General features: G+C 53.5%; 5 protein-coding genes across 5 annotated transcripts; 3 read left to right on the forward strand and 2 right to left on the reverse strand.

The window, feature by feature from the left end:
* Nucleotides 1-2,042: 2,042 nt before the first annotated feature.
* On the forward strand, nt 2,043-3,145 carry SLX1 (Structure-specific endonuclease subunit SLX1; the record flags this gene model as incomplete). Its single annotated transcript, XM_037319341.1, has 2 exons — nt 2,043-2,278; nt 2,449-3,145. The coding sequence occupies 2 exons, from the start codon at nt 2,043-2,045 to the stop codon at nt 3,143-3,145; spliced, it is 933 nt and encodes a 310-aa protein (XP_037181706.1).
* Nucleotides 3,146-10,203: 7,058 nt separating this feature from the next.
* Nucleotides 10,204-15,868, forward strand: lid2 (Lid2 complex component lid2; the record flags this gene model as incomplete). The annotated part of the gene is made up of 6 exons (XM_037319342.1): nt 10,204-10,620; nt 10,721-10,769; nt 10,818-11,630; nt 11,884-11,975; nt 12,033-14,686; nt 14,734-15,868. 6 exons carry the CDS (start codon nt 10,204-10,206, stop codon nt 15,866-15,868), a joined length of 5,160 nt encoding a protein of 1,719 aa, XP_037181705.1.
* Nucleotides 15,869-19,479: 3,611 nt separating this feature from the next.
* CGCA056_v004088 (Succinate dehydrogenase cytochrome B subunit) lies at nt 19,480-20,258 on the forward strand (the record flags this gene model as incomplete). Its single annotated transcript, XM_037319343.1, has 3 exons — nt 19,480-19,519; nt 19,600-19,681; nt 19,814-20,258. The coding sequence occupies 3 exons, from the start codon at nt 19,480-19,482 to the stop codon at nt 20,256-20,258; spliced, it is 567 nt and encodes a 188-aa protein (XP_037181714.1).
* A 516-nt stretch (nt 20,259-20,774) lies between these two features.
* taf6 (Transcription initiation factor TFIID subunit 6) lies at nt 20,775-22,213 on the reverse strand (the record flags this gene model as incomplete). The annotated part of the gene is made up of 2 exons (XM_037319344.1): nt 20,775-21,769; nt 21,823-22,213. 2 exons carry the CDS (start codon nt 22,211-22,213, stop codon nt 20,775-20,777), a joined length of 1,386 nt encoding a protein of 461 aa, XP_037181713.1.
* Nucleotides 22,214-24,729: 2,516 nt separating this feature from the next.
* Nucleotides 24,730-25,629, reverse strand: CGCA056_v004090 (uncharacterized protein; the record flags this gene model as incomplete). Its single annotated transcript, XM_037319345.1, has 2 exons — nt 24,730-25,291; nt 25,355-25,629. The coding sequence occupies 2 exons, from the start codon at nt 25,627-25,629 to the stop codon at nt 24,730-24,732; spliced, it is 837 nt and encodes a 278-aa protein (XP_037180795.1).
* Nucleotides 25,630-27,505: the final 1,876 nt, after the last annotated feature.

Raw genomic sequence — 27,505 nt, forward strand, 5'->3', positions numbered from 1 at the left:
TTGCTGGCGACTGACTGCAGACGGGATGGTATGGTGTTCAGTCGGTGTGTCGGCGGTGTGCCAGCCAATTGGCAAGTGACAGGGTGGTGGTGCGGCGTGGGAGCTCCCTTGTCGTGACCCCCGTGCCCCCCAGGGTTTGCTCATCACGGGACGAAGTGTTGCAACATGGGAATTTTAAAATAAAATCATAAAAACATGGGGGAAATGGATGGGGCGGGGAATTCGGGGAAGACGAGGAACGAAGCCGGACGGATACTGTTAAATTGACCGTGTCGTTTTGTTATTTTGCCCGCGCTAAGCCTCTTTGAGATAGAATTCCCGGAAAAACGTATCTACTAACACTAAAAAAAGTACAAGTTCTTTAAAATACTATTTCTAATATATATATATATTCTTCTTCTCTTTTTTATAGAAAAAAACAGCCTTTCTATAGCCCTTTAATATAGTTAAAAAGATATATAAACAATGTTAAGATCACTTTTTTTAAACTTAAAATAATTTTTTAAATATTTTAGGTATTGAAGTTAGATATTACACTAAAAAGTTAAAAGCTTTAATTAGAATATATAGTATTATAGGGGGGAAAATACGTTTAGTATATAATATAGAAATAATACTTCTATATTTAGTAGTAGTACTTCTAGAGCAGAGGTAGCAGTATATTATTCTAGGCGCTATACTAAGCTCAGTTAGCGCGGGCAAAACAACAAAACGACACGGTCAATTTAACAGCTACCAAGCCGGACCACAATGCCAACCCACGGGCAGTGGACACACCTGCCAACGGGAAGGCGTGCCCTGGCCATGCGGCAGGCGGTAGCGGTCCTACCTTACTTGCCTAGCAGGTACGGATACCTGCCCGTAAGGAAAGAAGGACGGGAGGGGGGTGGCCCTTTCTTACTCTAGCTGCTGTTTCTTGTTCCTGCCCATTGCTGCTGCTGCTGCACTCAGCCTCCAGGCCAGGCTGGTCCTTCCCTCTGTCCTTCTGTCCCTCACTCTCTTTCCCCCAGTGACTCTTTCTGTGGTTTGTGGCTTCCTCCCAAATTCTGCCCTTGTCCAAAATTGACCACCTGAACTGCCACAGCCCCCCGAAAAAGAACTAGCGCCGTTCAACTCCCGACAGACGGTTCTATTTTGGATCCAATAGAAAACAAGGCCGTCACAAAACATTCCAACGGCAGCATTGCATTCCCTTCCCCGATTGTCCTCCCCTCTGACATTTCTCCCCCAAGAATTGCTTGTTTCCCCTATTTCGGTTTCTTTTCCCCTTTGATTCATCCTCATCTCACCCCCACGACAGCAGCGAGGTCCCCTGCTTCGCCTCCTCTGTCATCCAGCGTGCCAGTCACTGTGTCTCGCTGCCACCCCGGCCTGCAGCTGCATCGTCTTACCCCAAGCTCGAGATTCATCAAGACTCAGATGCGCACCTGACCATTGTCAATTTGTCGGTCCCCCTGCCCGAGTGCGACCCCGACACCAGGGAATCCGACAATCCAATTCCATCCCATTCCCCGGGGGCAGCTTTAGCTCTAGCTACCCGAGTCTCCGACGCCGACATCGCTAAGGCATTCGTACCTGCAGTGCTGCAGCACCTCTTTCCTTCTCCCACCGGACTGGCAGCTACAACCGCAGTCGCAAACCGGCTTTCACACGGCTCACCGCTCACCTTCGCTGTCACCTTACCTCTCTCACCTTACCGTCACCTGGTCATCGGCTTCATCTTCCCCGTCGTCAGGCCCTGTTCGCCTCACCGCGAGCCACAAACAACACCACAAAGACTGGCCGTCGCTATTCACACCTCCTATGCTAGCACCAGCATAGGTAGCTCATCATCTGCATTGCTTCCTCACCGGTCCCCGACCACGCCGACACACGCCCAAAACCGCGGCCACGTACGCTCCTCCAACTTACAGCTTAAAGCCCGGAGTCTAGGCCCAGGCCTGTCCACTGCACAAGCGCAAGCACAACTCACTCATCCTCCCTCCAAAACACGTCGCACAATGTCCTGAGTCCTGACTCCGTCCCGTCTCCCCTGCCGAGTCATGCCCGTTCAGTCCAAGCCCATCCCCGCCCTTTACACGGTGTATATCCTCCGTTCCACCGTACGCCACGCGTCTCTCTACATTGGCTCGACTCCCAATCCCCCCCGCCGTCTGAAGCAGCACAATGGCGAGGCTCGCGGCGGTGCTGCTCGCACATCTCGTCTGAGCTTGCGGCCCTGGGAAATGGTTGGCCTGGTCTCCGGCTTTCCGGGTAGCATCGCTGCTTTGAAATTCGAGTGAGTACACTTTCCCCTCCCGTCCCGTTCGTCTCGCACGCTACTGCCGCTTATCATGCCTCCCTTCCCTTCGGACGAAGCCTCCCTGAACCACCCCTCTAGCTTACCTTTCACGATGCTCCCTTGCTTTTAGCATATGCTGGTGCCCGTGCTGATCAAAAGACAAACAGGTGGGCGTTGACCAATCCCCATCTTTCCATGCACATACCTTCTGCGTCGCGAATCGCCGTTTCGACTGGAGTTAAGAAGAATGGCCACCCGCGCCGACCCCGCGCGAGCTTAGCCTCAATTCTGTCCAACCTGCAACTCTTATTAAGCGTTCCGAGCTTCTGTCGGTGGCCGCTGAAAGTCCACTTCTTCGCACGGGATGTGTACTCGGCTTGGCAGACCGCCGCTGCGGCCTCGACACAACCCCTCCGGAACTCCCTTCCCGTCGTCACCGACTTCGGCCCCGCCCCCGCGGCATCTTCAGACGAAGAACCTGTGCCATGGGGAATCCATGCCTTGCCGCTGGACCACGCGCCTATGAAGGAATACGTGGAAAAGGGTCAGTCAATGACTTCGTTTGAGAGGGAGGGGAGCTGTGTTATCTGTAAAGAAGACCTGCCGCATGGCGAGGGCCTGGTTGCCATTTGTCCCAACGACGGATGCGAAGGGGCTGGCCATCTCTCATGTTGGGGTCGTCATTTCCTCCGTCGCGAAGAAGGCGCCCTTCAAGCTGTTGTCCCTATTCAGGGTCGTTGCCCCCAGTGTCGGGGTGAGGTGCGGTGGGTTGATATGATGAAAGAACTGACGTTGCGGGAGAGGGGCACCAAGGAGATTGAAGCCCTTCTCAAGAAGAAAAGGAAGCGGACGAAGAAGGCGTGAGCCGAATCTCCCACACAAACTGTGAGAAATCATCAAAATTTCTGGCCCTCCTAAAGCAGGTTTGCTTTCTTGAGTCGCAGTGTTAGCAATTCCTTGTGCTTCTTGTGGAACAGAGAACATCTTATTCGACTGCAAGTTTGCGGTCGTGTTTGGCCTTGATGAACGCTCTGCTCTCAGGTTTGTTTTCAGATTCATTGCAGCAACGCAAGAACAATTCACCACTCCGCTCTTGTCTTTGAAAGTATCAACGGAGCTCGCGATCCGGCCTCGATCGTCGGCGCCCACGTTGATCCTAGTACGAGCCTGAACAGCTCCCCGCCATTTGTTGGCACTGGAATGTACGGTCGGGTTGCTAGAGGGAATTGAAACCCCCTTCCTCGCAGACTTGACCGATTGCCGGGTGTAGATGATATCCAGCGCTCGGTCGACAAGTGTCGTTCCAGCAAAGTCCGTCTGCAGACAAGCTCGACAACGAAGTCAAGACGGCGGGGGATCTGCAATGTCGGTGAGCTTTGGCGCCACGGCTTAGGGTCTCCTGAAGCTAATGCTGCGAACGCTATAAACGCTGCCACTAGCTGGAATGCGAGTGACGATCGGCGTCCGATAAGAAACATCTCTCGTAGAAATACAAATCAATCCAATCATGAATAAACTTCCACGAGATTTACACTTCCGGTTGACTGAGATGTGTCTTGGGAAGGGGAGGCTTTTCCCCGCGTTTTGTTGTCTTTGGTTCACCAATGTCTCTTTTCCCCATCTGGGGCAGTCTCGCTTCGTGATGTCTTGACGCTTCGGGTTGTTGGTGGGAATGTTGGGTGACTCGCCGGATGCACATCACGAGTTCTTCGGGAACCCTCCATCTAGCAAAAGTTACCGGAAGTTATCAAGTATCGGGCACGTTCAAGAATCATTTTGACGTATAAAGTGATGTCTTGGTTTTGTCAGGCAGAGATGGTCTCTTAGACAATTGAAATCCAATCCATACCACCAAGTCACTCAAAGTCGTTGCGTCCGGGATTGTGCTATTTGACTGGTAGCATGGCCGATGTCTTTCGTACGGGTCTATTGCATCGATGGGGACTCTGTCGTGAGATGTTTTGATGATAATACGCAGGCGATTGGGGCAGACGAAGGATGAGGCTTACGCTTGGTGGGGATGTCCTCTCGGTTTCGGTGGAAGGTTCTATATCCTCGCTGCTTGCAATGTATCAGCTTCAGGAAGTAAAGTAGCAAACTATGGTATCTAGACACCAGATTGTGGGTTTGCTGGTCTCTCTATCCATCCACAGACGTGGCTTTTATATAGCACTCAAGAGGCATTACCGTGCGGCCTTGTCTTCACTTGCACAGAGGCGCGTGTCAATAGTTCAGGTTTTGGCAGTGCTGCCATCGCGAGGATGAAGGGCCGCGTCCACGGGAGACAGACATCTGATTTAAGGCCCAGTAGTCTAAACATCTGGAGTTCTGGCAGAGCAAAATCTTTTAGCTTGATGCTTGGTTCTGGCGATTTCTGCTTGCACATTGGCGATGCGATACATGGGAGCGTGGTGGAGAGGATTCGATTCCAAGAAGTCACTCCCGAGGTTCTATTGAGAATAATGACGAAGAGAATACACGCGTGTCGACGCGGATGAGGGATAGTGGTAGCTGCTCCAGCGTTTGCTGGTCGTGCTCGTCACGGCATTTACTTAGCTTTTGGGCAGACTCAAGGGCTCGAGTTGAACGTTTCGGTCACCCTTTTCACGACTTACCACATTGCTGGCGGTTCAATGAAAGACCTGTCAGCAGGCTTTTATAAATTCTTGGGCAATTTTCGTAATATGATGAGACCTCAAGTCTTCGGCGAGTGGTCCACCAAGCCTACGACAGCACCCCCCTCTGCAACTGAAAGGTCGGCAGTGATCCCTGATTTGCAATACGCTTCGGTCTTGGGTATAAATTCTATATCAAGTATGCTTTTCAATCGGTCAGAGCAGATTTGGGGATTCTTCCTTCTGATAACTTTCTCTCCTCGAAGTCATAGCTCTTAAAAGAATGGCGCCAACTATCGTGGCAGGCTTCAGGCAGGTGCTGTCATCTCGAGGGCTATGACTTGGGCTATTCGTGCCCTCACTCACCTTGGACGGTGGCGGACAACGCCTCCAGCGATTTGGGCGCGGGTCGTGACCATCCCTCGCAGTTGAAGTCCGGGGAAGAGGAGGAATAGCTTGTATTGTGTCTTGTCATACTTATCACGGTGAAAGAGCATATTTGCGTACATTGTTTGTACAGAAGACCTAACATCTTGAACACCTTTTAATAATGGCGGAACGGGTCATTGTTTGGTAACTCCGGGAAGCTCTGTTTGCTTGTTGCAAAGCGACTCATTTGTGATCAACATTGCAGGGACGGAGACGGGAACACTGTCATCCCTCCATGGACCCGACGAACTTGCTTATAAGCCATGCCGTGAATCTGAAAGGGACTCTTCAACCAATTTTGAGATGCCGAATCTCATTTCGATAACCCAAGGATGAACAACAAGGACGTGTTGTATGTCCAGGTTGCCGAACCCCCATCCCCCTCTCCCACTACACGCGCGTGACCTTCTTGGTGCTTGTTCCTGGTGTCTTTCCGGCAGTATTCATTTCTCTGAAGGCCAAAAGACGACAAAGCTGCTAGTCACGTCAATACATTCACGTCTTGAACCCTCCCGTGGGGCTCGCCGGTGGTCGCCCAGCCCTCGTGCCGCGTCTGCCGATATCAGCCTTGATAGCCGCATGAGATCTCGTTTTCTCTCATCGGTGTTTGCTTGGGTGCAACAGAAGGTTCACGAGATCCCGCCCTGTTTTTTATACCAAGGTGAAGTCTACTGCGACGTAGACCCGAAACCCCCAGCACCCGAGGAGACAGAAGTAGATAAGGCGTTGATGGGTTATTGCTTCCGACCAATCGAGAGACGATGACACTGACGAAGCACGCTTACCAATTACATGGTTTCTCGCCCGGGCCCGTTTGTCTTTGGCATCCCTTCTCGATCACAGGACAGAACTACAAGCTTCGACGACATCTTCGTGGGCTTCTGAGACCTTCTGTTAAACTGGTCGCATTATATAACCTTTATTATGAATAAATGAGTTCTCTATCTGATGTATTACTCGACTTCTCTTCCATACCTGGAGGTCCATGAGGTATTTATAGCCAATGCTTCTACCGGCTACTCCTTCTCCTTTTCAACAACGGAAGTGAAGGAGCTGTGCCAAGTTCTACTTAGAGGAGCCTTGAATCTGTGCTGTCATGCCCTTGTCGTGCTTGAAGTGACTGTCCCGGGTTCTACGCGGTACTTCGAAGATAATTTGAACGTCCATTGCGTTTTATGGTCACGATACACGATGGGTTCTGACGACGGACAAGAGTATGACAAGAACAACATAGATTTGACAGCCTTTCACACAGAGTGTATAGCGAGCTCTGGATGGGAAACTGGGTCCTAGCCACAGAATGTACAGGTATGTACCAGTTTCATTCTGGGTGTTGTGGTCATCAAAGCCAGACAACGCTCTTTGGGTATTTATAACGCTCCAGAGGCGAACTTGGAGCGTTGACAGACCCGGATGTACTATGCTGCTGGAAGCAAGTCCATTACGTGTATTACGAGGTTGTCCGTGGTAGTGGAACTACACGCTCTACAGTTGCCAGACCTCCAGATCGATTCTTCAAAGACTTGATACCAGTACGTGATGAAGAGGGTGATGAGACACCTGAGACGTCAATAGGGCACATCAAGCCAAGAACTGCGGATTATGCTTCGCGAATGTGGGTTTGACATACTCTCTTCCAAGTGCCTGGCATATAAGATAATATGCTGAAGACCCCAGCTAAAGATTTTCCAGACAATGTTTGTATGAGCTCGTCGTGGTTTGCCAGGAGTTCATTTTCGAGTAATCAATAAATCAATACCTCTTGCATCTGCTGCCTCATCCCATAAGCAAGGCATCAACACTAAAGAGCGGCTGTCGGCATTTTCCTCTGACGATTCCGTAGTAATAGCCATCCGATAGCAACCCTCCGGTAGCCTGATGGAACACGCATGGCTCTACGTTGCCCGCCGGGTAGATTCCTGACTTTTCAAGCCCGGCTGTTTATAAACAGACTGATTCTAGCTATCCATTCCCCATATATTGGCCATATTTGGTGAAAGTTTGACTAGTGCTCCCATTGCGTCTTAAATATTCATGTAGACTTATAGATAGCCGGGGTTGGCGGTCATATCAAGGAAACATCGCGAGCCAAAGGACCTGATATCGAAACTGACTCCCTCGCGGCCGATGACTAAGCCGGCCCAATTGGATGCTTGAAGGCCAGAGATGAGGTGCAGGCCAGGTGTGCTGCAAAGATGAGTCGCCCGCCCCCGCAAACAGGGCTTATCCTCGGCCTTGGACCGATCTGGGACGCTAGGCGGGTCTCTCCAACGTCATACGGATATGATTGGCTCGCTAAGCGATTGATAATGGCCAACCCCTGTCGAGTCAGTGACGGATATCAGATGCTCACTCAGTTTTTTTGCTGCAGTTTTTTTTCCACCTGCGCGCGAGTGGCTCCCCCCCCGGCAAGGGAGACTGGAGGTGGTGGTCCGTGGCCACCCCGTGGCAGCGTGGACGCCTGGCACCACCACGACCTTGTCGGCCGCCCCCGCGAGCCTTGCTGTTGGTGATTTTGGTGGAGGGCGGAGAATATTGAGATGCATCACTGCAGTCGCCGTCACAATGCTGACTATTTGATGAGCAGGCACAGCAGGCCATTGATGTATGGCTGTGAATGCTGCGTAATTTTCGGATTATTGTCGCACGCTTCCCGACAGTCGCCAATCTGTCCCAAACACCATGGCCTCATCATTGCCGTAATTGACTCCGGCAGGTAGGGCGGTATCCAGGATGATCGCACGAACGGCTTCGAATGGTCGAGTCGGTGGCTCGGCCAGTAGCCGAATGAGCGTCGGACGATCAGCGCAACGACAGCCGGGGGATTGAACGACGACGGACTTCAGAGCGCGCACCTAGGAGTCTAGGAGGTGACTTGACCTTGCCGACGAGCCAGATTGAGCAAAGAGTGCTGCGGATGTGCGACCGTGCGCCCATGAAAAACGATTCATGGAATCTCCGCTGCGACGTCGTCGGCCCTGAGTGCGGCGGGTGTGTGTGTGTGTGTGTGTGTGTGTGTGTGTGTGTGTGTGTGTGTGTGTGTGTGTGTGTGGTGTGTCTGATGTCGCATGTTCCAAGGTTGGATGTCAGCTTTTGGGGGCGGATGTACCGCGGTACCTGGGCGGATCGGGCGTTTTATGTACCTTCTTACCTAGCCTGGGGCAATTGGGGACGGAACCCCAGGGCTGATTTGTCTTTGGGCTGGTGTTTTCAAAGGGAAACGAATAATTATGTACTTTGGAGGAGATCGATTGTTTTGGCACATGCACTAGGTGGGCTAAATGACGGCTCCCTTTGATACGAGGCCCTTTGAATTCGATGCTGCTAGCCTGGTCTGGCAACTGGGACTCTTGTCTAGCTGGGTGATTTGCAAGCATAGCCCAGCATCTCAGATGAGGTTGTCAGGCACATACTCTTTGGATTGACAGTAGGTTGTCAGTGACATAAAAAATACAAGCCGGGTAGCAATTGAAGATTTCCAGGTGAGGCTTCATATGAGCCCGGGGAGAGGGGAAGGGAGAGGGAGGGAGGAGTCGTCTGAGGTGGACTTGGTGGCTTCCATGTGGACGTCATGAAGAAAGTATCAGGTACCTCTTCCCACTGGCGGAGTGGAGACTTGAAGTCCAGTGCGGACCCACTTGTAGTGGGATTTTGCACCGACAGACATGAGCTGTCCCTTCCGTTCCGCGCCCATTTTTGCCTTCCTGCCTGCCCCGTCACCACCGTGAATGGAGGAGGTGCACACTGCACCAGACCAGCACCAGGTACCCGCACCCGCACCTGCCCTGGCCTGTGTTTCTCCCACAGAGAGGCAGCACCTGCACCTGTGACTGCACCTGTTCTGCTGCACCTGCACTTGCTTTCTTCTGGCATGAGGAAAGAACTCCATTCTTTCTAGTCTTGTGCCTGTGCCTGCCTCTGTGCCTCTGCCTGCCTTGCCTTACTCATTCAGGTGCCCTTTCCCTCCCTTTTCCATTACCCTCTCCCACACACACACACAATCTCTCTTGCTTGGTGCTCTCTCTCTCTGCCTGTGCTTTTTGGCGCCTCACCTGTCCTGTCTGCAGTGTAGTGTCCTTGCCTGACTTGTCTCCCGTAATCCATTGCCTTGCCTGCCTTCAATGCCCACCCGGCCCGGCATCCATCCACATCCACATCCACATCCACTTCCATATCCGCACCTGCTCGCACTTGCACCTGCACTGCACCTTTCCTCCGTCCACCCTTCCCTTCCCTTCCCATACCTTATCCACACATCCCATTTCCACCAGCTCCTCTCCTCCCCCGGTTTCCCTCCTTCACACATACACCCATCCGACCTACATCTACACCAACACCACACCTTCATGACTCGGCCTGCCACCAAATCCGGCCTTTTCTCAAGGTGACCAACACACCCGCTCGCTCCCATTTCAATGATGCGCACTGCGTCTTCTTGACAGTGAGCCACGTCCAGTGAGTTGCCCCCAATATTGCCTGGTGCATCCTCCATCTGCTGGTGGTATCTCTGTTCTGCGCTGCATGCTCTTAAGCTTTTCCGCCTGTGCCAAATATCTGACTTGCCTCGCTCTTTTCTGCAGACGCGATACTTTCCTCATACACCTCTGTGGTATACAATCGACTTGTGGCTTCCGACACCCAGCATCCGCCGGTTTTGCCGACTGTCTTGTCCGAAAGTCATCCTCCTTGCTGGATCTGTAATGCGACACTCTCCCTAGCCCACACTTGTCCATTCGCTCGCATGATCACCTCCGGCACCCTCCGCCTGCCCGAGTACCTCTGACCCGCGACACCACCGAAATCCCTCGAGTCCTCCAAATTCAACCAGATCGCCTCTGCGCCTGTTGAGCAGGCCTCTGGCCCCCCAATCCAACCATCATGGTGTCTGCTGCAGCAACCTCTGCTGCCAACGGCACCGGCAGTGCAAATGCCAGCTCCAGAGCCTCGCCGGCCGTCGGAGCCACCACCGCCTCTGCCAAATCCAAGGCTGCCCAGGTCAACTCCAACGGTTACCACCCGACGAACCCCCAGATCCCCCTGAGTTCTATGCGAAGTGCGCCCCTCGATCTGACCTCGGTCGAGCGAAGAGGCCAAGCGACCGCGATCAAGGAGCCCACCAAGAAGAAGTCACGCCCCCACGGCCTCGAAGATGCGCCTACATACTGTCCGACCGAGGAGGAGTGGAAGGACCCGATGGAGTACATCAAGAAGATCTCTCCCGAGGCCCAGAACTACGGCTTGTGCAAGATCATTCCTCCCGACTCGTGGAACCCCGAGTTCGCGATTGACACCGAGGTGGGTTGGCAATTCTCTGGCGTCGATTGAGGGCGCGCTACGTTGCCGGTTCCAAGACGACGCTCTTTTCATGAGACGACGGTGCTGATGAGAATTATAGAGGTTCCACTTCAGGACGAGGAAACAGGAGTTGAACTCGGTCGAAGGAAGTGAGTCGCCGCGCTTGCGCTCCTCCGAGGCGACACTGACAGATGCAGGCACTCGAGCGAACATCTCGTACCTCGACGCGCTCGCCAAGTTCCACAGACAGCAGGGCAACAATCTGCACCGTCTTCCCTATGTCGACAAGAAGCCTCTTGATCTGTACAGACTCAAGAAGGCGGTCGAGGCTCGCGGCGGCTTTGATAAGGTTTGCAAGCTGAAGAAGTGGGCTGAGATTGGTCGTGATCTGGGCTACAGCGGCAAGATCATGTCTTCTCTCTCCACCTCTCTCAAGAACTCATACCAGAGGTGGCTTTGCCCATACGAGGAGTATCTTCGTCTCGCCAAGCCTGGTGTTCACCAACAGCTCGAGCTCGAAAACGGCGGCCCTTACACGCCCAGCCCGGCTGTGACCCCTATGAAGCGTTCCAACGTGAACACACCTTCAAGTGCACGCGCCGACTCGCCCGCTCGTCATGCCTCAGACGCCCTTCAGGCGAGCATCAACGGGCTCAAGAAGGAGGCTGACCGGGACACTCCCATGTCGGATGCGCCGCCCGCGCCAGCTCCGGTTCCTGTAACCTCGGGATTTAGAGCCATCAACTCTGGCGGCTTCACTGCTGTGAACTCGGGGTTTACAAGTGTCAACCGCCCCACGCCTCAGAATGATGCGACAAGCACGCCTCAAAAGTCCTTCAGCCCGCTGAATTCCGCCAAGAACACCCCAGAGTACAGACCTTCGAGTCTTGGACCTGCGGCCCTGAAGCGCCAGAAGTCCTGCGACAGTCTCAACTCCGCTAAGAAGGACGACAGCGCGGACAAGGACGACGCGGATAGCGGGAGCAGGCGGAGCAAAAGACTTAAGAAAGGTGAGTGGCTTCCCCTCATTTCTGCACAACCCCCGATCGGCAATCGTCCCATGTCAGCGTCTGCGTCGTCCAACGTGTGCTGCCGTCCCGGCTGGCTCCGGATGCAATCAGCTACCACAGCTGCATGCGCCGTGCGGGGGGTTTGCCGTGTACTACGATGAATCAGCCCAACTGCGGCAGAATGCCCCGGGTTTTCCACCGTCTACTGAGAATTTATTGGCTGCGTATCCTATGCTAACACATTTCCTTACAGATACCGTTCCCACAGTGGCCGGATCTCACATGTCCCTGTTCCGCCCATCGGTTCCCAGGATTCCCCGAGATGAGGCAGCAGCCCCCGGCGAGGTAAGTTGCGATCAATCGTCCCAACTGTTGTTTCGAGGCACCGCTGACCCCCGGCAGAAATGCGAGCAATGCGGCAAGGCTGAAGAGGGAGGTCCCCTGATTGTTTGCGAATCGTGCGACCACGCCTACCACGGCACGTGCCTCGATCCTCCTCTCAAGCACAAGCCCGAATCCGAGTGGAACTGCCCCAGATGCCTGGTTGGCGACGGCCAGTACGGTTTCGAAGAGGGTGGTCTGTACTCCCTCAAGCAATTCCAGCAGAAGGCGGCGGACTTTAAGCAGGGCTACTTCGAGAAGAAGATGCCGTTCGACCCTGTTCTCAGCTGCCACCGTCCGGTCACCGAGGAGGATGTTGAGACCGAATTCTGGCGTCTCGTTGCCGATATTGAGGAGACCGTCGAAGTCGAGTATGGTGCCGACATTCACTGCACGACTCATGGTTCTGGCTTTCCCACCGTTGAGAAGCAGCCCAACAATCCCTACTCGACCGATCCGTGGAATCTCAACTTGTTGCCCCTCCACCCTGAGAGTTTATTCAGGCATATCAAGTCAGACATCTCCGGCATGACCGTGCCATGGGTTTACGTCGGCATGATCTTCTCTACTTTCTGCTGGCACAACGAGGATCACTACGCCTACTCCGCCAACTACCAGCACTTTGGCGCCACCAAGACATGGTACGGTATCCCGGGTGAAGATGCGGAGAAGTTCGAGGCCGCAATGCGTGAAGCTGTGCCTGAGCTCTTCGAGACCCAACCCGACCTTCTCTTCCAACTGGTCACTCTCTTGACTCCTGAGCAATTGAAGAAAGCTGGCGTTCGAGTGTACGCCGTGGATCAGCGCGCAGGACAGTTCGTCATCACGTTCCCTCAGGCATACCACGCCGGCTTCAACCATGGCTTTAACTTTAACGAGGCGGTCAACTTCGCTCCTTGCGATTGGGAGCCATTTGGTCTTGCTGGCGTCGAGAGGCTTCAGGTGTTTCGCAGACAGCCCTGCTTCTCGCATGATGAGCTATTGTGGACTGCCGCTGAGGGCACGACTAACGGCGGCCTCAACATCCAGACTGCGAAATGGCTCGCACCAGCACTAGAACGAATCAAGAAACGTGAGGTAGCGATCCGGTCCGAGTTCAACGCGAAACATCTGGAGGCCCAGCATCACAACTGTGCCCTTGTCGATGGCAAGGGTGAAGACACTTGCCCGTTGAAGATTGAGATCAACGACGAAGACGTGCCCGAGGAGGAGTACCAGTGCTCTTACTGCAAGGCCTTCTCCTACTTTTCCCGATTCAAGTGTCTGAAATCCGGCAAGATCCTTTGCCTTACGCACGCGGGTTACCAACCATGCTGCGAGATGACCGAGCCGCAACGCTTCAACGGCGAGAGACATGCCCTCATTCTCAGGCAGACTGAAGAGGACATCGAATACGCCTATGAAAGGGTTTTGGAGAAGGCCCGCACGCCGGAGGCATGGGAAGAGAAGTACAATGCACTTCTGGAAGAGGAGGCAACCCCTCCTCTCAAGACTCTGCGGACTCTTTTACACGAGGGTGAGAAAATACCCCATGAACTGCCCTCACTCCCTTTGCTTCGGGAATTCGTCGAACGATGCAATGATTGGGTGGACGAGGCCACCAACTACATAGTCCGGAAGCAGCAAAACAGGCGCAAGAGCGAAAAGTCCATCATCAACCGGAAGAACTCGCTGGACCAGAAAGAAAAAGACGCGCGAAATGTTTCCAACGTGTATCGGTTGCTCAGCGAGGCAGAGCAAATAGGATTCGACTGTCCTGAGATTACCCAGCTGAGGGAGCGGGCTGAGGCCATCGAGGCCTTCCAGAAGAACGCAGCTAAAGAACTGGAACAGATCCACAGCGCAAACGTCGCAAACATCGAAGATCTACTTGAGGAAGGCAAGACTTTCAACGTGGATATGCCCGAGATCGACAGCCTCTCCCGCGTGCTGGAGCAGCTCAAGTGGAACGAAAAGGCTAGGAACAACAGAGGCTCTACCTTGAACCTGAACGAAGTCCGCGAGCTTATCGAAGAGGGCAAGGTCCTGGAAATCCCGCCGTACAATGACCACTTGGCGTACTACATCGACCAAATGAACGCGGGACAACAGTGGGAGAAAAAGGCAAGGGAGCTGATCAACGCTGAGGTTGTTCATTATCCTCAGCTGGAGGCCTTGTCGATGCAGGTCCAGCAACTTTACCTGCCTGTCTCATCCGAGACCTTGGCTGCTGTTGACCAAATCCTCTACAAGCAGAGAGAGGCCCACAAGCAGATCGTCGACTTGACTAACCGATCGCGTGACCCCGACATCCGCAATCGTCCCAAGTACGCGGAAGTCGCAGAGATTATGCGCAAGTTGGATGAACTTAACTCGAAGCCCAATGGCACGCTTGACCTCGAACGCGAGCAGAAGCGCCACGAGGACTGGATGAGAGAGGGCAAGAAGCTGTTCGGCAAAACCAATGCGCCCCTTCACATTCTCAAGAGTCACATGGACTACGTCCTCGAGCGCAACCAAGACTGTTTTGACATTGTCAATGATAAGCCCCGTATGCCCGCGGAACCTGCCTCGAGAGAAGCCAGCCCGGACGGCAAGGTTCACCGGTGGGAAGATCCTCGGTTCCGCGAGGTCTTTTGCATCTGCCGAAAGATCGAAGCTGGCATGATGATAGAGTGTGAGCTTTGCCATGAATGGTGAGAACTCCGTCTGTGACTCTTTTGTTCATTGCTAACACGTTCAGGTACCACGGCAAGTGTCTCAAGATTGCCCGCGGCAAGGTCAAGGATGAAGACAAGTACACCTGCCCAATCTGCGACTGGCGAGTCAAGATTCCGAGAGACGCTGCGCGCCCCAAGCTGGAGGAGTTGCTCGGTTGGTCCGATAAGATTTCAAGCCTGCCCTTCCAGCCCGAGGAAGAGGAGGTTTTGCAGAAGATCATCGACAACGCCCAGGACTTCCGGAACCACATTGCTGGGTACTGCAACCCTGTTGTGTCGACCGAGTCGGAAGCGGACACCCAGCGATTCTACTTGCGCAAGATTGAAGGTGCCGAGATCCTCCTCGCCTATGAGACCAACTTCTTCAGGCAGGAGCTGCACAAGTGGTGTCCCGTCGCGCCAAACCCACCCCCCGTTCTGGAAGTGTCCAAGAGCACCCGAAAGCCTCGTCCTACGAAGCTGCAGAAACTCCTGGCCCAATACGGCGTGGACGACCCCGAAGACCTTCCGGAGAATATGAAGGCCAAGGCCGCAAGCCTGAAGCGCAAGGCTCAAAACGCCGAGGCTGCTGCAGCGGCTGCCGCTGCCGCTGCGGCCGCTTCTGCCTCTGGCGCAACCGTCATTCCCGGCCTCCATCAGTCGTATAATCGCAAGTCGGAGCACTCGTCAGCAACGCCTCCTGGTACTTCTCACGGCAGCGCACACCGTCAATCAATCGGCAGCAAAGACGACCCCATGGATATTGACAGCGGTCCGACACTTCATCCTGGTCTCTTTGGTGGCCGCGGCCCTCAGCTTGTCGTCGACAATGCATCAATGTCCCTTGAAGAGCGCCTGCTCCAAGGCCAGGAAGATGGTCTTAACTTGCACACCGAGGCTGGGAAGAGTAAGGCTCTCGAGATCCTGCGCCGGACCGAGGTTGGTCGCAAGCGGGCCGTAGAAATGTTCGGCCCCGACGTGTTCAAGGGCGACGTTGGCATGTTGAACGGCAGGGAGGATGCCCCTCGGTCACGAGAGGACGAGGTGGCGGTCAACAGGATGTTTGACGATTTGACGAACCAAGACGACGAGAAGAAGGAGTCCTTTGACGGACCGATCACAGCCGAAAGCCTTGAGAGCGAGCGAAACGGCATGGACGCCTTGCTCGACGGCGATTAGGATTTGCGCGTTGCTCCTCCCCCGCCTCCTTCGCGGGTGCAATACCCCTTCTCTGAGTGCTACCGCCCGGTATTTCGTTGGTGACGCACCGGACTGCATTGGCGTCGGGTGGCATTTGTTATTTGGGAGTTTTTATTCTAGGCGGAGAAAATCTGTATGATCAGGAGTCTCAAGGGTACGGCATACCACTTTGCATTAGATTAAGAGGCGTTTGAGATGCAAGATGCATCAGTTAGTTGGCGAGCTTTAGTTGTTCTTTGCGTGGTCAGAAAAGTTCCGACATGGAAAAGTAATCCGTTATAATGGGACCTCGACTTGGTGGTTCCGAGAATTGACATTTTATTCCTCAGTTTATGCTTGACAGGATGACGTTCATTTTTCTTGTGACGGTGAAGAACTATCGATTGACTAGGCTGCTCTCGGTTACTCTCCGGCAGTAGCATCTGCGCAAGCCTTGCAAACGGGCGAACGAGCGAAGACGAGACAGCCCTTGGGGTACAAAGAAAAGAAACAAAAACAGCCAAGAGAGTGCTTGAGAACTGACAGCGAAAGGCTGGGTGACTGACTGGATCGCGAAAAGGACGAAGAAGGTGTGTGCAAGGCTATCTAAGACAAGGATTGAGCCGAGTCTCTAACAAAACAGCTGGGTTCAGTCGCCCGGCTAGCTCAATCGGTAGAGCGTGAGACTCTTAATCTCAAGGTTGTGGGTTCGACCCCCACGTCGGGCTCAATTCCCGTCAGCGATTGACATCCAGCGCTTCTTTTTGCAATTTTTCTTGAGTTTCTTCCTCGGTGAGATTGGACGAAGAATGAAGCTGCAACAGCTTTTTGGGCGCTGATGGTATATAATGAAGGATTTGAAGCAAAGTTTTGGAAGTTCTAAGACGACAAGAATTTCGGTCTCGATGCTCCTCGACAAATACAGAAAGTAATGAGGGGTTAGGAGCATGGGATGAGACGCGATGGGAACTTAATTCAAGAAGAGTGTTTCTTCAATTGAAGTAGCGACCGACTGGATGTGTGTTCCTTGCTCTTCTCTGTCCGAACTTGCCAGCGTCTTTTGTTTGTTCCGGTAGAAACAGAAGGGGCCGTGAGTGCGCTGGTGATGTCTGGGGGGGAGAAGCGATGGCGGTCTGATAGTGGTACACAGGCGCCTCCCAAGACCATCTTACCCGCGAAGTCGCATGCCTCAAGTCGCATATTCTTTGTGTCACCCCAATTTTTTTTTTTTTTTTTTTTTTGGCAACTGAAACTGCCTTGGGGGATTGGAAGGTTATATATTATCACCTAGAATGAAGCCGATCATGCCATTAGATGTTCATTTTGGCGAGACTTCTAGGGTGCATGTATCGCGCTGCTGTGATGAGCATAAAAGGGCTGGACCGGCACTGCGCAGAGAGCTCCTTATTGCAGACAAAATGAAACAGGTTGGTTAATAGCATCTTGTTTCATGTGCGAGGCACCAGGCTAGAATTCCTGTCTGTGTGCGTTCGATAGCTGGAGTCGTTCTTTCCCCTCTGGCGATGATGCTGCCTTCTGGCGCCGATGGTCGCCGGCATCCTCCACTTATTCTGGCCACATGCAGTTTGATGTCGATGAAGCCATTGCCTACAATTTCGGGGTTGACCCTCTGCCTGCTGCGCTTGTGGACGCTGCATCATTTGTGTAGATCTGATCCACAAGATTTTCTCAACGGACCGATTTGAAGAACAAGAGAATCTCGTCTGCAGTCTGTTTATTTGTAGTTCTGCCGTATCCTCCTCGACTCGTCGTTTCGGCGATATCCAGGTGCCTGCCCTGGTTTCGGCCAGCACGACGGTATATAGGACGCGCGCATCTGATCCGTACGGAATTCACAAACCAAGTCCATGGTGCCGTTTTCAATTGGTAGTACGGATGTTAAGGTTCATGCCTGTCTGGATGGACGCAAGAAGCATATCCTTCTTCGGCCGCCTACACGTCCCCAGCTCAAAATTTGTCCAAGGATTGCGAAGAAGGACCCGCGGCGTCCGTCATGGGCATCATCCGTTGCTTATTCCACCCTATATCATTGGGAACGCGAGTGGAAAGCACATCAGAAGTATCAGAAGTATTACGATAAAACTGGATCTTTTTCATTCGCAAAGTTTCCGTCAGGCAACTCGAGGCTTCTTTCCAAAGAGACGCGCAGAGCACTCGTATTTGGCGTTCAAAGTTGGAGCTTTCGCGCGACGGGAGGGGAATTTATACGTAGTCGTGACATGATGATGCATTTTTCTGCCTGCCGTGGGTTCATCGACTGTGGTGGCCACGGCCTGATGGCATATGCTTGGCTGCGATCGTAGAAGGTATTTCTACAGGTCCGTCCTCAATATTGAATGCCCGGCACAATGAAGCCGATGGTTCTTGCGATGTCAATGTGTAGGGTCGAGGCATCAGTTGCCATCCACAAAGTCGTTGTCCATCGCGAGCGATCCTTCCTCCAGAGACGTTCGGAAGCCATGCTTGCGACGGGCCTACCACCGGCAGTGCTCTTTCCCGTTTATCCGGCCCGGAATACGAGACGGGCAACGATAGCTGCCAGGTGCGACTTCGCGCCGGAGATTCGGTGGTCTTGGATAAATCATTTTCCTGGCCCACGGGGCGGTACATTCGGACATGGTATTTCGGATGTCGCGAAGAACGATACATGATCAAAGGATCATTGGTTTGGTTTATTGAGGGTAGACAGACATCCCAGATGCAGGTCATTTTATACGTATCGCCTGCGAAGTGTGAAACCTTTTGTCGTCGTTCGGGCGCGCTGGAGCTAGCGCCTGCCTTACGCTGTGCCAATATTCCCGCGGGTTCGTGGGCAAACATAGCATGAGGTGCTAGCGACGAGCATGAGGTGCTAGCGACGAGCGCAAGCAGTTGTCATTTGACCAGGCTCGCATACTGCCGGCGGCTCTCCTACGGCATAGTACGCACATCACAAAAAAAAAGTCATCAGGCGAAAGTATGTAGATACCCATAAATGAAACGGTTTCCAGACGGGATTCAACCAGAACCGAGATCAACGAAAGGATCCATTCCCAGAATTACTCTCTGGTCCCCCCATAGCCCAAAGGCTTACCAGCAGTGTCTTTCATCAGCTCCAACCCTTCCCAAGGGAAGAGCTTTCGCCATTAGGTGTACTGCGGCGGGAGGCCATTATCTATCTGAAGAGAGAAAAAGAAGAAGAAAGGGAAAAGAACTCCTCCAGGTTGCTGGCGTTTTGAGGCACAGCCAGAATTTTTCGGGTGGTCTGTGCTTCGATGCGTGCTTAGCTAAGATATGATCCACCCACCTTGAGCACCTTTCCGATGGCCAGGGATCACGTGGGCACTGCAGCTTAGGAAGTAGTCTGCGCTGATTGGTCGATCGCAGCCGAAAAGCCGAGGGGATTCCCGTGTCTGGTCGGGTTCCACTGGAGCGCCTGCTGCTGCCATTGAATCCTTGGGTGTGTCTGTGGGAAAGCTTGACATCAACACTTTTTTGCAGCCTCACCCACGCCCGAGCCGCTCCAATCCCCCGCGAAACGAACCACCCGCGACCGCGACCCGAACTTCGATCTTAAGAGCAACGAAACGACTCGAGTACATTCAGCCAACATGATTGCGCAGCGGGTGGGCGTGTCGGCCCTGCGCCGAGGTGCGTTTACATCATTGAAGTCTCCTGCGGGAAAGTTCGAGGGGAGAACGAATTGCTGACGATGGCGATTGGCATGACAGCGGCAGGAAAGCCCTCCGTCTTCTTCAACTCCCAGATTCCCAAGGCCGTCGTCGCCTCCAGCATGTCCACGACGCAGATCCGGTACGCAAACTACTCCCCCCCGTCGATAATCCCTCGAAACTATTCCCTCACACCCAGAGCCTGGAACCTTAAAACCTCCAACACATGTGATTCCCCCACGAACCACGATGCTAACCCTCCTGCCCCAAACAGCCCCGTCGCAACCGCCAAGGTCTCCGTCGCGGACGGCAACGAGATCCTCGCCAAGCAGCGCCTGCACCGCCCCATCTCCCCGCACCTGACAATCTACAAGATGGAGCAGACGTGGTTCGGCGCCTCCATCTGGACGCGCATCACCGGCGGCGGCCTCTCCGCCGCCTTCTACGTCTACTTCGGCACCTACCTCGTTGCGCCGCTGCTCGGCTGGCACGTCGAGGCCGCCTCGCTCGTCTCCGCCGCCGCCGCGGCGCCCGTCGCCCTCAAGGCCGGCCTCAAGTTCCTCGTCGCCTGGCCCTTCACCTTCCACTTCTTTAACGGCATCCGCCACCTGACGTACGACTTCGCGCTCGGCTTCGCCAAGCCCGAGATCAACAAGTGGGGCTGGGTTATCTGGTCCACGTCGCTTGTGTCGGCGCTCGGTCTGGCTTTTGCGTGGTAAGGGGGTAAGAAGTCGGTTTTGGGTTGAGGGGATGATGGACGAGGGGTGGTAATCGGGGACGAGGAAAGAAACGCAGGAGGGCGGAAAGTGTATGTGTGTGTTGATGGTGGGAGACGGCGATTGGAGTTCTGATCGGATGGCACTCTGCTGGAAGATTGTCTGGCGCAAGGCCCTCCCCCCTCTGCTTAAGGCGGGGGGATTGTATAGACTGGAAGCTGTAAAATGAGTTCCCTTGAGTATCAAACAAGTTAATCCATTGTTCCCGTTCACGAAACATGCGAGTATTGGTGGCACGCGATCGACTCCGAAGTTCGGAGGGTGAGGGCAGCAGGACCGAGGGTTAGAGACCCGTGATCAATTATCTACATCAGGTCGCAAACTAAAGTGGTATGCCTCCTAATCCTGTTTTACCATGTCCATCCCAAACGCCGATGCGCCTCCCAGATATTTAATCACTCGAATGTACCCTCACATTGATCTCGGGGTCATCGGTTGACCGTGTACCACATATCGATCCTATTCGATGTTTCGGGCATCCAAAATCTGTCGGATCACCCTCGAGTTCCCTGAGCTGAGCACACGAGCGCCGAGAATGGGGCCGATAAATTCGTTGAGCTCAGTAGCATAGTTGTCGACGCTGCCGTTCACGCCGTTGACGGGGGTCTTGTCGCTCTCGGCCATGGTGCTGATTGCTTTCAGAATGCCACCGACCAGCATCTCAAAGTCGATCCCCTCGCCCTTCTCCTTTAACGGCTGGAGGATGTTGTCGTGGTACGGCCTCAGACACTTAAGCACAAGCACCCGTACCGCTTCAGGACCGCCAGCTGACGCGACACCGGAGATGGCGCCAAAGTGCGCAGCGGGGGGCTTATCAGGGTCCATGAAAAACTTCAGACACGTGCGCACGAGCTTGGGTCTGAGGAGGTTGTTGGAGGCCGAGTACTTCCGCGCAATCTCGCCGAGCAGCGACGCTGAGAACTCGCGTAGCTTGTACTGCTCCTTCACCGCATCAGAGCCGTCCTCGGCGCCGATCTTGCGGCTGAGGATGCAGGTCAACACGGGGGCGGCAATAGAGTTGGCGTAGGGATCGAGGAAGAGCTTCTTGTTTTGGATGAGAGCCAGCGTCAGCTCCATGGACTGGCGAAGGATGAAGACATCGTCGAGGCGGTGGGTGACTTGGTTCGCGACGAAGTTGATAAAGTAGGGGATCAGCTGGTGCAGACCGGGGTCGTCGCGGACGGAGGCAAGAGCGGCCTGGCGGAGACGCCCAACTTCCTCGTCTGGATTGTCGTCGAGGATGGCGTTCTGGACCTTTTCGAAGTAGAGGATGAGTTCCTTAGAAACAACGTGCTTGACGGCGGGTCGGAAAGAGATGGAGTCGTTGCCGGCAAGGGCGGCCAGGGCGGGGTTAGCACCGGGGCCCTTGGGGACGAGTTCTTGCGACCGGGATTCGGCTGTCGTAGGGTTCTGGGGGATGGATGGTTGTACGCCTTCGATTGCGAGCCAGTGTGCTGACGATACAAGTTTAGCTGGAGTAGACAGACAAAAGAGAAGGAAGGCGCACCTGTGAAGCTCATGTCGCGCGGCACCTTGGGCAGGGGCGCGTTGATGAGCTTCTCGAAATCGACCTCCTCGTCCTCGATGTAGAACAGCGGTTGGCCAGGGCCGAGGCTAGCCTCGCCGAATCGCAGCGGACGCGTCGAGTCGTATCCGTACAAAGGCTCGATGTTAAGAACTTTGAGGGCGGTACTGATGTCGTTGACGGTCAGAGTGGTGCGGCGAGCAGCGCGCATGAAGCGCAGGGCCTCGACGAGGACCTGGCCGATTCGGTACTCGACATCCTGGGTGAGGCAGCGCAGAGCTTCGTCGTTGAGGTTCGGGATGCCGACGGACTCGGCGACGTCTTTGACGTTGTCGGGATTCCACAGGAGCTTTGGCGCGTCTTGGGCCGCCATCGCGTCGCTTGTTTGGGGGTGGTTCGACGGGTGGTGAGGTTGCGACGAGTCGCCGTTCGAGGTGCGGGATTGAAGTTGGACGCGAGGCTGAAAAGTTGGGGTACCTTCACTGACGAGGTGTGGTGGAGACCCCTAGCTGCGGAAGCTACAGCGGACGGGGTACCCTACACTTGACGGGAAAGTACCTGACGGGGTCGCACTTGCCCATGGAAAGTTCCTGGATTTAGTGGGTTTAATTGACGACGTGGACTAAGCTTTGACAGCGACAAGCTCATGCTGTCAATACAGCTCTGTGTCACCTTTCAAATAAAAGATTCTGATTCATCAATGGGTCTCCTAGCGAGCATGAATGCCGTCGTGTTTCTTTGCTCGACATTGGGTGTCGCGCGCCATGTCAGATGGACAACAAGGTCGGGCATCCGTACACTTGCCGTCGACACCCTCGGCAATGGGCCCGAGGCCCAGGTTTCTCACACGCTGCTCTCTCATTTGAAGATGTGATCGAATTTGTCATGATGCTGCTTCATTCAATCCACATTGGGGAGATTGAATGATATTGCGAGAGCATTAGATCAGCCTCCATAGCAGAGCACCCACTGCATGGCATTCATGGAGGCTTGCGCACCGAACAAGAAATGACTTAAAAGTCGAACGACAGCAGCTTGAAATCACGCGAAAAGAACGGTTGGGTGGAACAACTCCAAGGGAGTCTTTGCTATGCCAAAAAGAGTAACAGAAGGTCAAATTGGCGCCAAGTGAATGAAGGGCGTGGCTGGGCTTGCCGAGCCTCGACTGCGCAAACCACTTCATGGAGTGTCTGTACTCGGCTGAGACCGTTTAACCAGACACGAAGCGTCTGCAAGAAACATGGCCAATGATAACCGAACTTGTATGACAAGGCACAACCTATACCTGACCAAGAGAACAGGCTGTGATGGCTAGATATTATAAGGATCTCGGCCCCGTGGATCGTGATGTGGTCTGGGTCTCTGGGTTCAACCATCAAGATAATTCACCAGCTCTTCCTCTCATCGTCTTCGGTCATGGGCGTTACTTCTTTAGTTACCAGGGCCGGTCCCAGTAATCCCAAAGGAAACAAAAAACACCCCGAAGGGAGCTGGCAACGGTCTCCCTTCGAACGCCAAACCAGCAGGTCAGTTCGAGCCCAGCTATATCACATGGTTGCTTCTTAGAAATACCGCCTTATATGGTGCCATACGCGATGGGACATCTGATCCAGAAGAGCTTCCTCCTATCCCGGTCGAGTGGATCATCGCCCCGAGCAGCAACAGCAGCGTGTCGGACGGCCAATGCCCATCTATGGGCGAGATCATCAACTCCTTCGTTATATCGGATGTCGTGTCTGGAGTCATCGCGGTAATCATCTGCTGCAGACCAATTCTCAAGAAGATCACATGCGGATTCTTGGGCAAACTCCCTGACAAACCCTCACGACGTTGCAGCTCCGTGTGGTATTCATGGTTGGTGGGCTTCTCGATGACGTTTCTCGGGAATCTCTTCGCAAGTCTCGTAGTGGTCAATACCGAGGGATACGATCATCTGTCTTTCGCAATCATCTTTGCCCTGTATTCTTCCCGTTCGCGTATGAACATGGTTCTGGTGACTTTCTTCCGGGTCTTTGTTATTGTACGAACCAGCGACTGGTCCACTTACAAGCCAGTTGACAAAGGAAAGGAGAAGGAGCAAAGCACAGAGCCCTCTAGCGCTGTGCTCACGAATGCTGATGATGCTTGTGACGGAAGGTCCTCTGAGACTCAGACGACTGAAACGGACGCAACGGAGCCCTTGGAGAAGGAATATGTCTAGCTCGACTCTTACTGTAGTACGGTCGTGGCAGAGATGATACTCCACCTTATCTCTGCTGTGTTCATAGGGTTTACTTAGGATCGCTTTCCCAATTCAATCATCAAGAAACATATGGAGGGTAATGTGTTCTTCATGGCATTCGCGCCTGCCTTGCTGTTCGGCACCGCCTTCTTCGCTATACCGTTACATTGGAGAAGAGACAGACGTGTGGACGACAGGTGGTCAAGGGGATTGGCTGGAGTCGTGCTTTTTGGTGCCGCGTATGCAGCACCTTGGGTATACTGGTGCTCCTTCTTGAAGCTTCCTGGGTCATTGTGAGTACTCGATTCACACTGATTAAGCATGCAAATTATTTTAGGGTATGTGAGCTGATGTTACCCTAGATGGTGCCCACCCAAGCTTCCGCTACAGACAAGCATCTGGATCGCTTTTTCTCTCATCGGTTGGTGTCTACATTGTTTAATGCCCATTGCTGGAGTGAATGCTAACAGAATCTAGGAAATGCCCTTGCACGGTGATGCCCGACCTCCACCGACCAAAGGAACGGTAGCTTGAGGCGGTCACTGCAGAAACTTGACAGTGTCTCGTTGACAACGCAGAATGCTGAAGAATAGAAGAAGTAAAAAGCTGTAAGGCTTCGGGTATCTTATCTGAATGGTTTCAAAACACATGGCCACGATTATATACGTCTATACCCTCCGCTCTCCATGTGCTGTGTTCAACCCTTCTTCGCGACTCCTTGACCTCGACCCAACCAAGTCATCCATACTAGCCCCTTTATCCTCGCCCTGCCCAACCTTCTCGTGCACATGCAGCCTTTCCAGACCCATAATGGTCCAGACCACAACCCCTAGGATCGCAAACTCCATCAAGACAGTCATGCCAAGATATGTCGCCGTATCCCCCTTCACGGCGCTGAACTTCTCATCTCCAGTACTGACATACGCAATCGTATACGCGATACGGACGACCATGAAGGGGAAAGATGCGCCGAAGCCGATCATGGACCTCTTCTCGCCTTCGGGGACCAGTTTCCACTTCTGAGCCAACCAGACGTAAAGGAGGACACCCCAGAAGTAGAGCGCGGCAAAGAGGCCCACCCCGGCTTTGGTCAACGACCCGGGCGCCATGGCGTTCTCCGTCTTCTTGCTGGCGACAACGTAGTCGGCGATGGATATAGCGACGCCAGCCCAGCAGATGAGCTCCGGAATGCGGAAGTGCCACGGCGTGAGGACCTGTACGAAATGGTTTCTGAAAGAAGCACCAAGTTAGCATGCGAAGGTCGTATCAACCAAAGATGGACGGGCAACTTACACTCTCTTTAAGAGATCCAGCAACACAAACGTAAGAAGCACAAGTCCCAAAGATTCGCAGACAAAAATGGTCGCCCAGAGGCCCCTCGAGTCATTGAACATGGTGCCTAGCATGCAGCCCGCGCCGACGATGCGTATTGTCGAGATGAAGGAGACGCCGAACCAGCCCATTCTCTTTTGGAGCTTGAAGAGAACACCAAAGACGAGGAAGACGGAAAAGACGGCGATCTGGGCGATGGCGACGCCGTCGCGGAAGCGGAATGCGCGCTCTGCCATTGTGTGGGACTCTGGTGTAAGTGAAGAACCGTCCGTCTATGTATCTCTAGGGTATCGAGGATGGTGTTTCTGTATGTGTCGGTGCTTTAATATTCCAACCAGTCCTAGCACTTTCATCATAAAATATAGCCAGGAGCAAAATCATTCTTTTCAAGCTGTTTACAGACCGATTGCCTGGACTGGAGTCCTCCCATCACTGCCACTCGGAGGGGCAGATCGGGGTGTGGACCCCTTGATCCTTCGGCGCCCGGAGGCAGCTGGGGCCCCACAGAATTGGGATTAAGCGAGTGCGAACGCCGGGGGTTCGGGTGCGAGAGCGTGTATCTCGTCCAATGAGACCGCCGTGCGGGATCAGTCCGATAGCAGATTGAATTCTACACCTTAGCCTTGCTGACGAGATCTGCGTGGCTGTTGTTGTACTAAGTCTTGGACCAGTAGGCATGAGCAAGTCCCGTAAGATTGGGTGCGTTGTGATGTTGCCAAGTCCTACTTTAGGCGCCGAAGTCCCACTAGCTAGCAATGGCTGCGGTGATGATTTAACTGATCGAGAACAGTAGGAGGCAACATGAAAACCTCGAATTCTTGATGGAGATACGATGAATAGTTTAGCTAAAAGGGGAATAGAAAACGCGACAGCCCATTCAGACTGGATGGCAGGGTTTGGTACCCAAGAGGAATGCCTCCCTAAAGTCTATTCTCTTGTCATCGCAAGTTTGAGATGAACCTCCGTTCGAACGAAATCACTTACATCACGAATCGGACAAACAGACAGTTAACGTAACTCCCAGCTGAATTAACCATACGATGCGTAACAAAGTGTGGCAGTGGACCCTGAGATCACTGTCGACATGCTCTGCCCCGAATGCCAAGCCGAGGCGACCACGCTCTGCATACTCAACTCAGCTAATGCTTTAGCACTTTAAGCTTGTTGCCTGCCGAACCCGTCACAGCCACACTCATAACGTTTTGCGGGTTTGATTCTTACCTGTCATTGGTAACTACAGCTCTTCGCACTCGCTTAACTCCTATAAAGCTGACAATGCTTATGGACGGCGAGAACCCGCCGAATACTTGCCCAACACAGCTCAAAGCCGCACACGGCAACCCCGGCACCTGCGCCGGACCCGAACAAGGCCCCACACCACCAGCATTTCGGAGGACCGAAGAATCTTTTTCGTCTCGGTCCTCGGTGCCAATCCTACTATGGGTGTTGGAATTTTCGAGAAACCGGGATATGCCTTTCGTCTGAGACTGATTGAAGAGACCTTACTTATCATAGCGAATCAAGAACACTGGCTACACTGGCTTTTTTCTTTCGTCCCCATTCACCCTAATGGCTTGCCCCGCATTCACTTCTCGCCGACGCATGCAACCACGAAATGAAGACATCCAGCCCCGCCATGCCCTGCCCTACCCACCCACAACACCGTCCAACCTTTATATTCCTCTTTTCCACTTCGATCTTCAACAATCACTGGTTTCGTGGTGTAGTTGGTTATCACGTCAGTCTAACACACTGAAGGTCTCCGGTTCAAGTCCGGGCGAAATCATCATTCGGGCGAATGGTTTAGTGGTATAATACTCGCTTAGCATGTGAGTGGTCCAGGGTTCGATTCCCTGTTCGTCCAAACTTTTTGCTCTTGAGTGTGAAGGAGGCTTCTTTAAGCTGTGTTCTCCCTTTTGACTTTTGGGAGAAGTCTTCAAACGGTTGGATCGCTGCGGTGTAGCATTTTTTGCCCGGGTGGACCTACTGCAGTATCCCCGAAAACGCCGGTCAGCAGGCCCCACTCCCGCCCGGCCTCACCTAACCCTCTTCAGCGTTCGCGGGGGGAGGTCGTTTCCTTCTCTCTTCCCTTTGGAACGATGTCAACGAATT

Source organism: Colletotrichum aenigma (genome assembly GCF_013390185.1).
Source record: "Colletotrichum aenigma strain Cg56 chromosome Unknown KSG_Cg56_contig03, whole genome shotgun sequence".
Classification (NCBI taxonomy): Eukaryota; Fungi; Ascomycota; class Sordariomycetes; order Glomerellales; family Glomerellaceae; genus Colletotrichum; species Colletotrichum aenigma.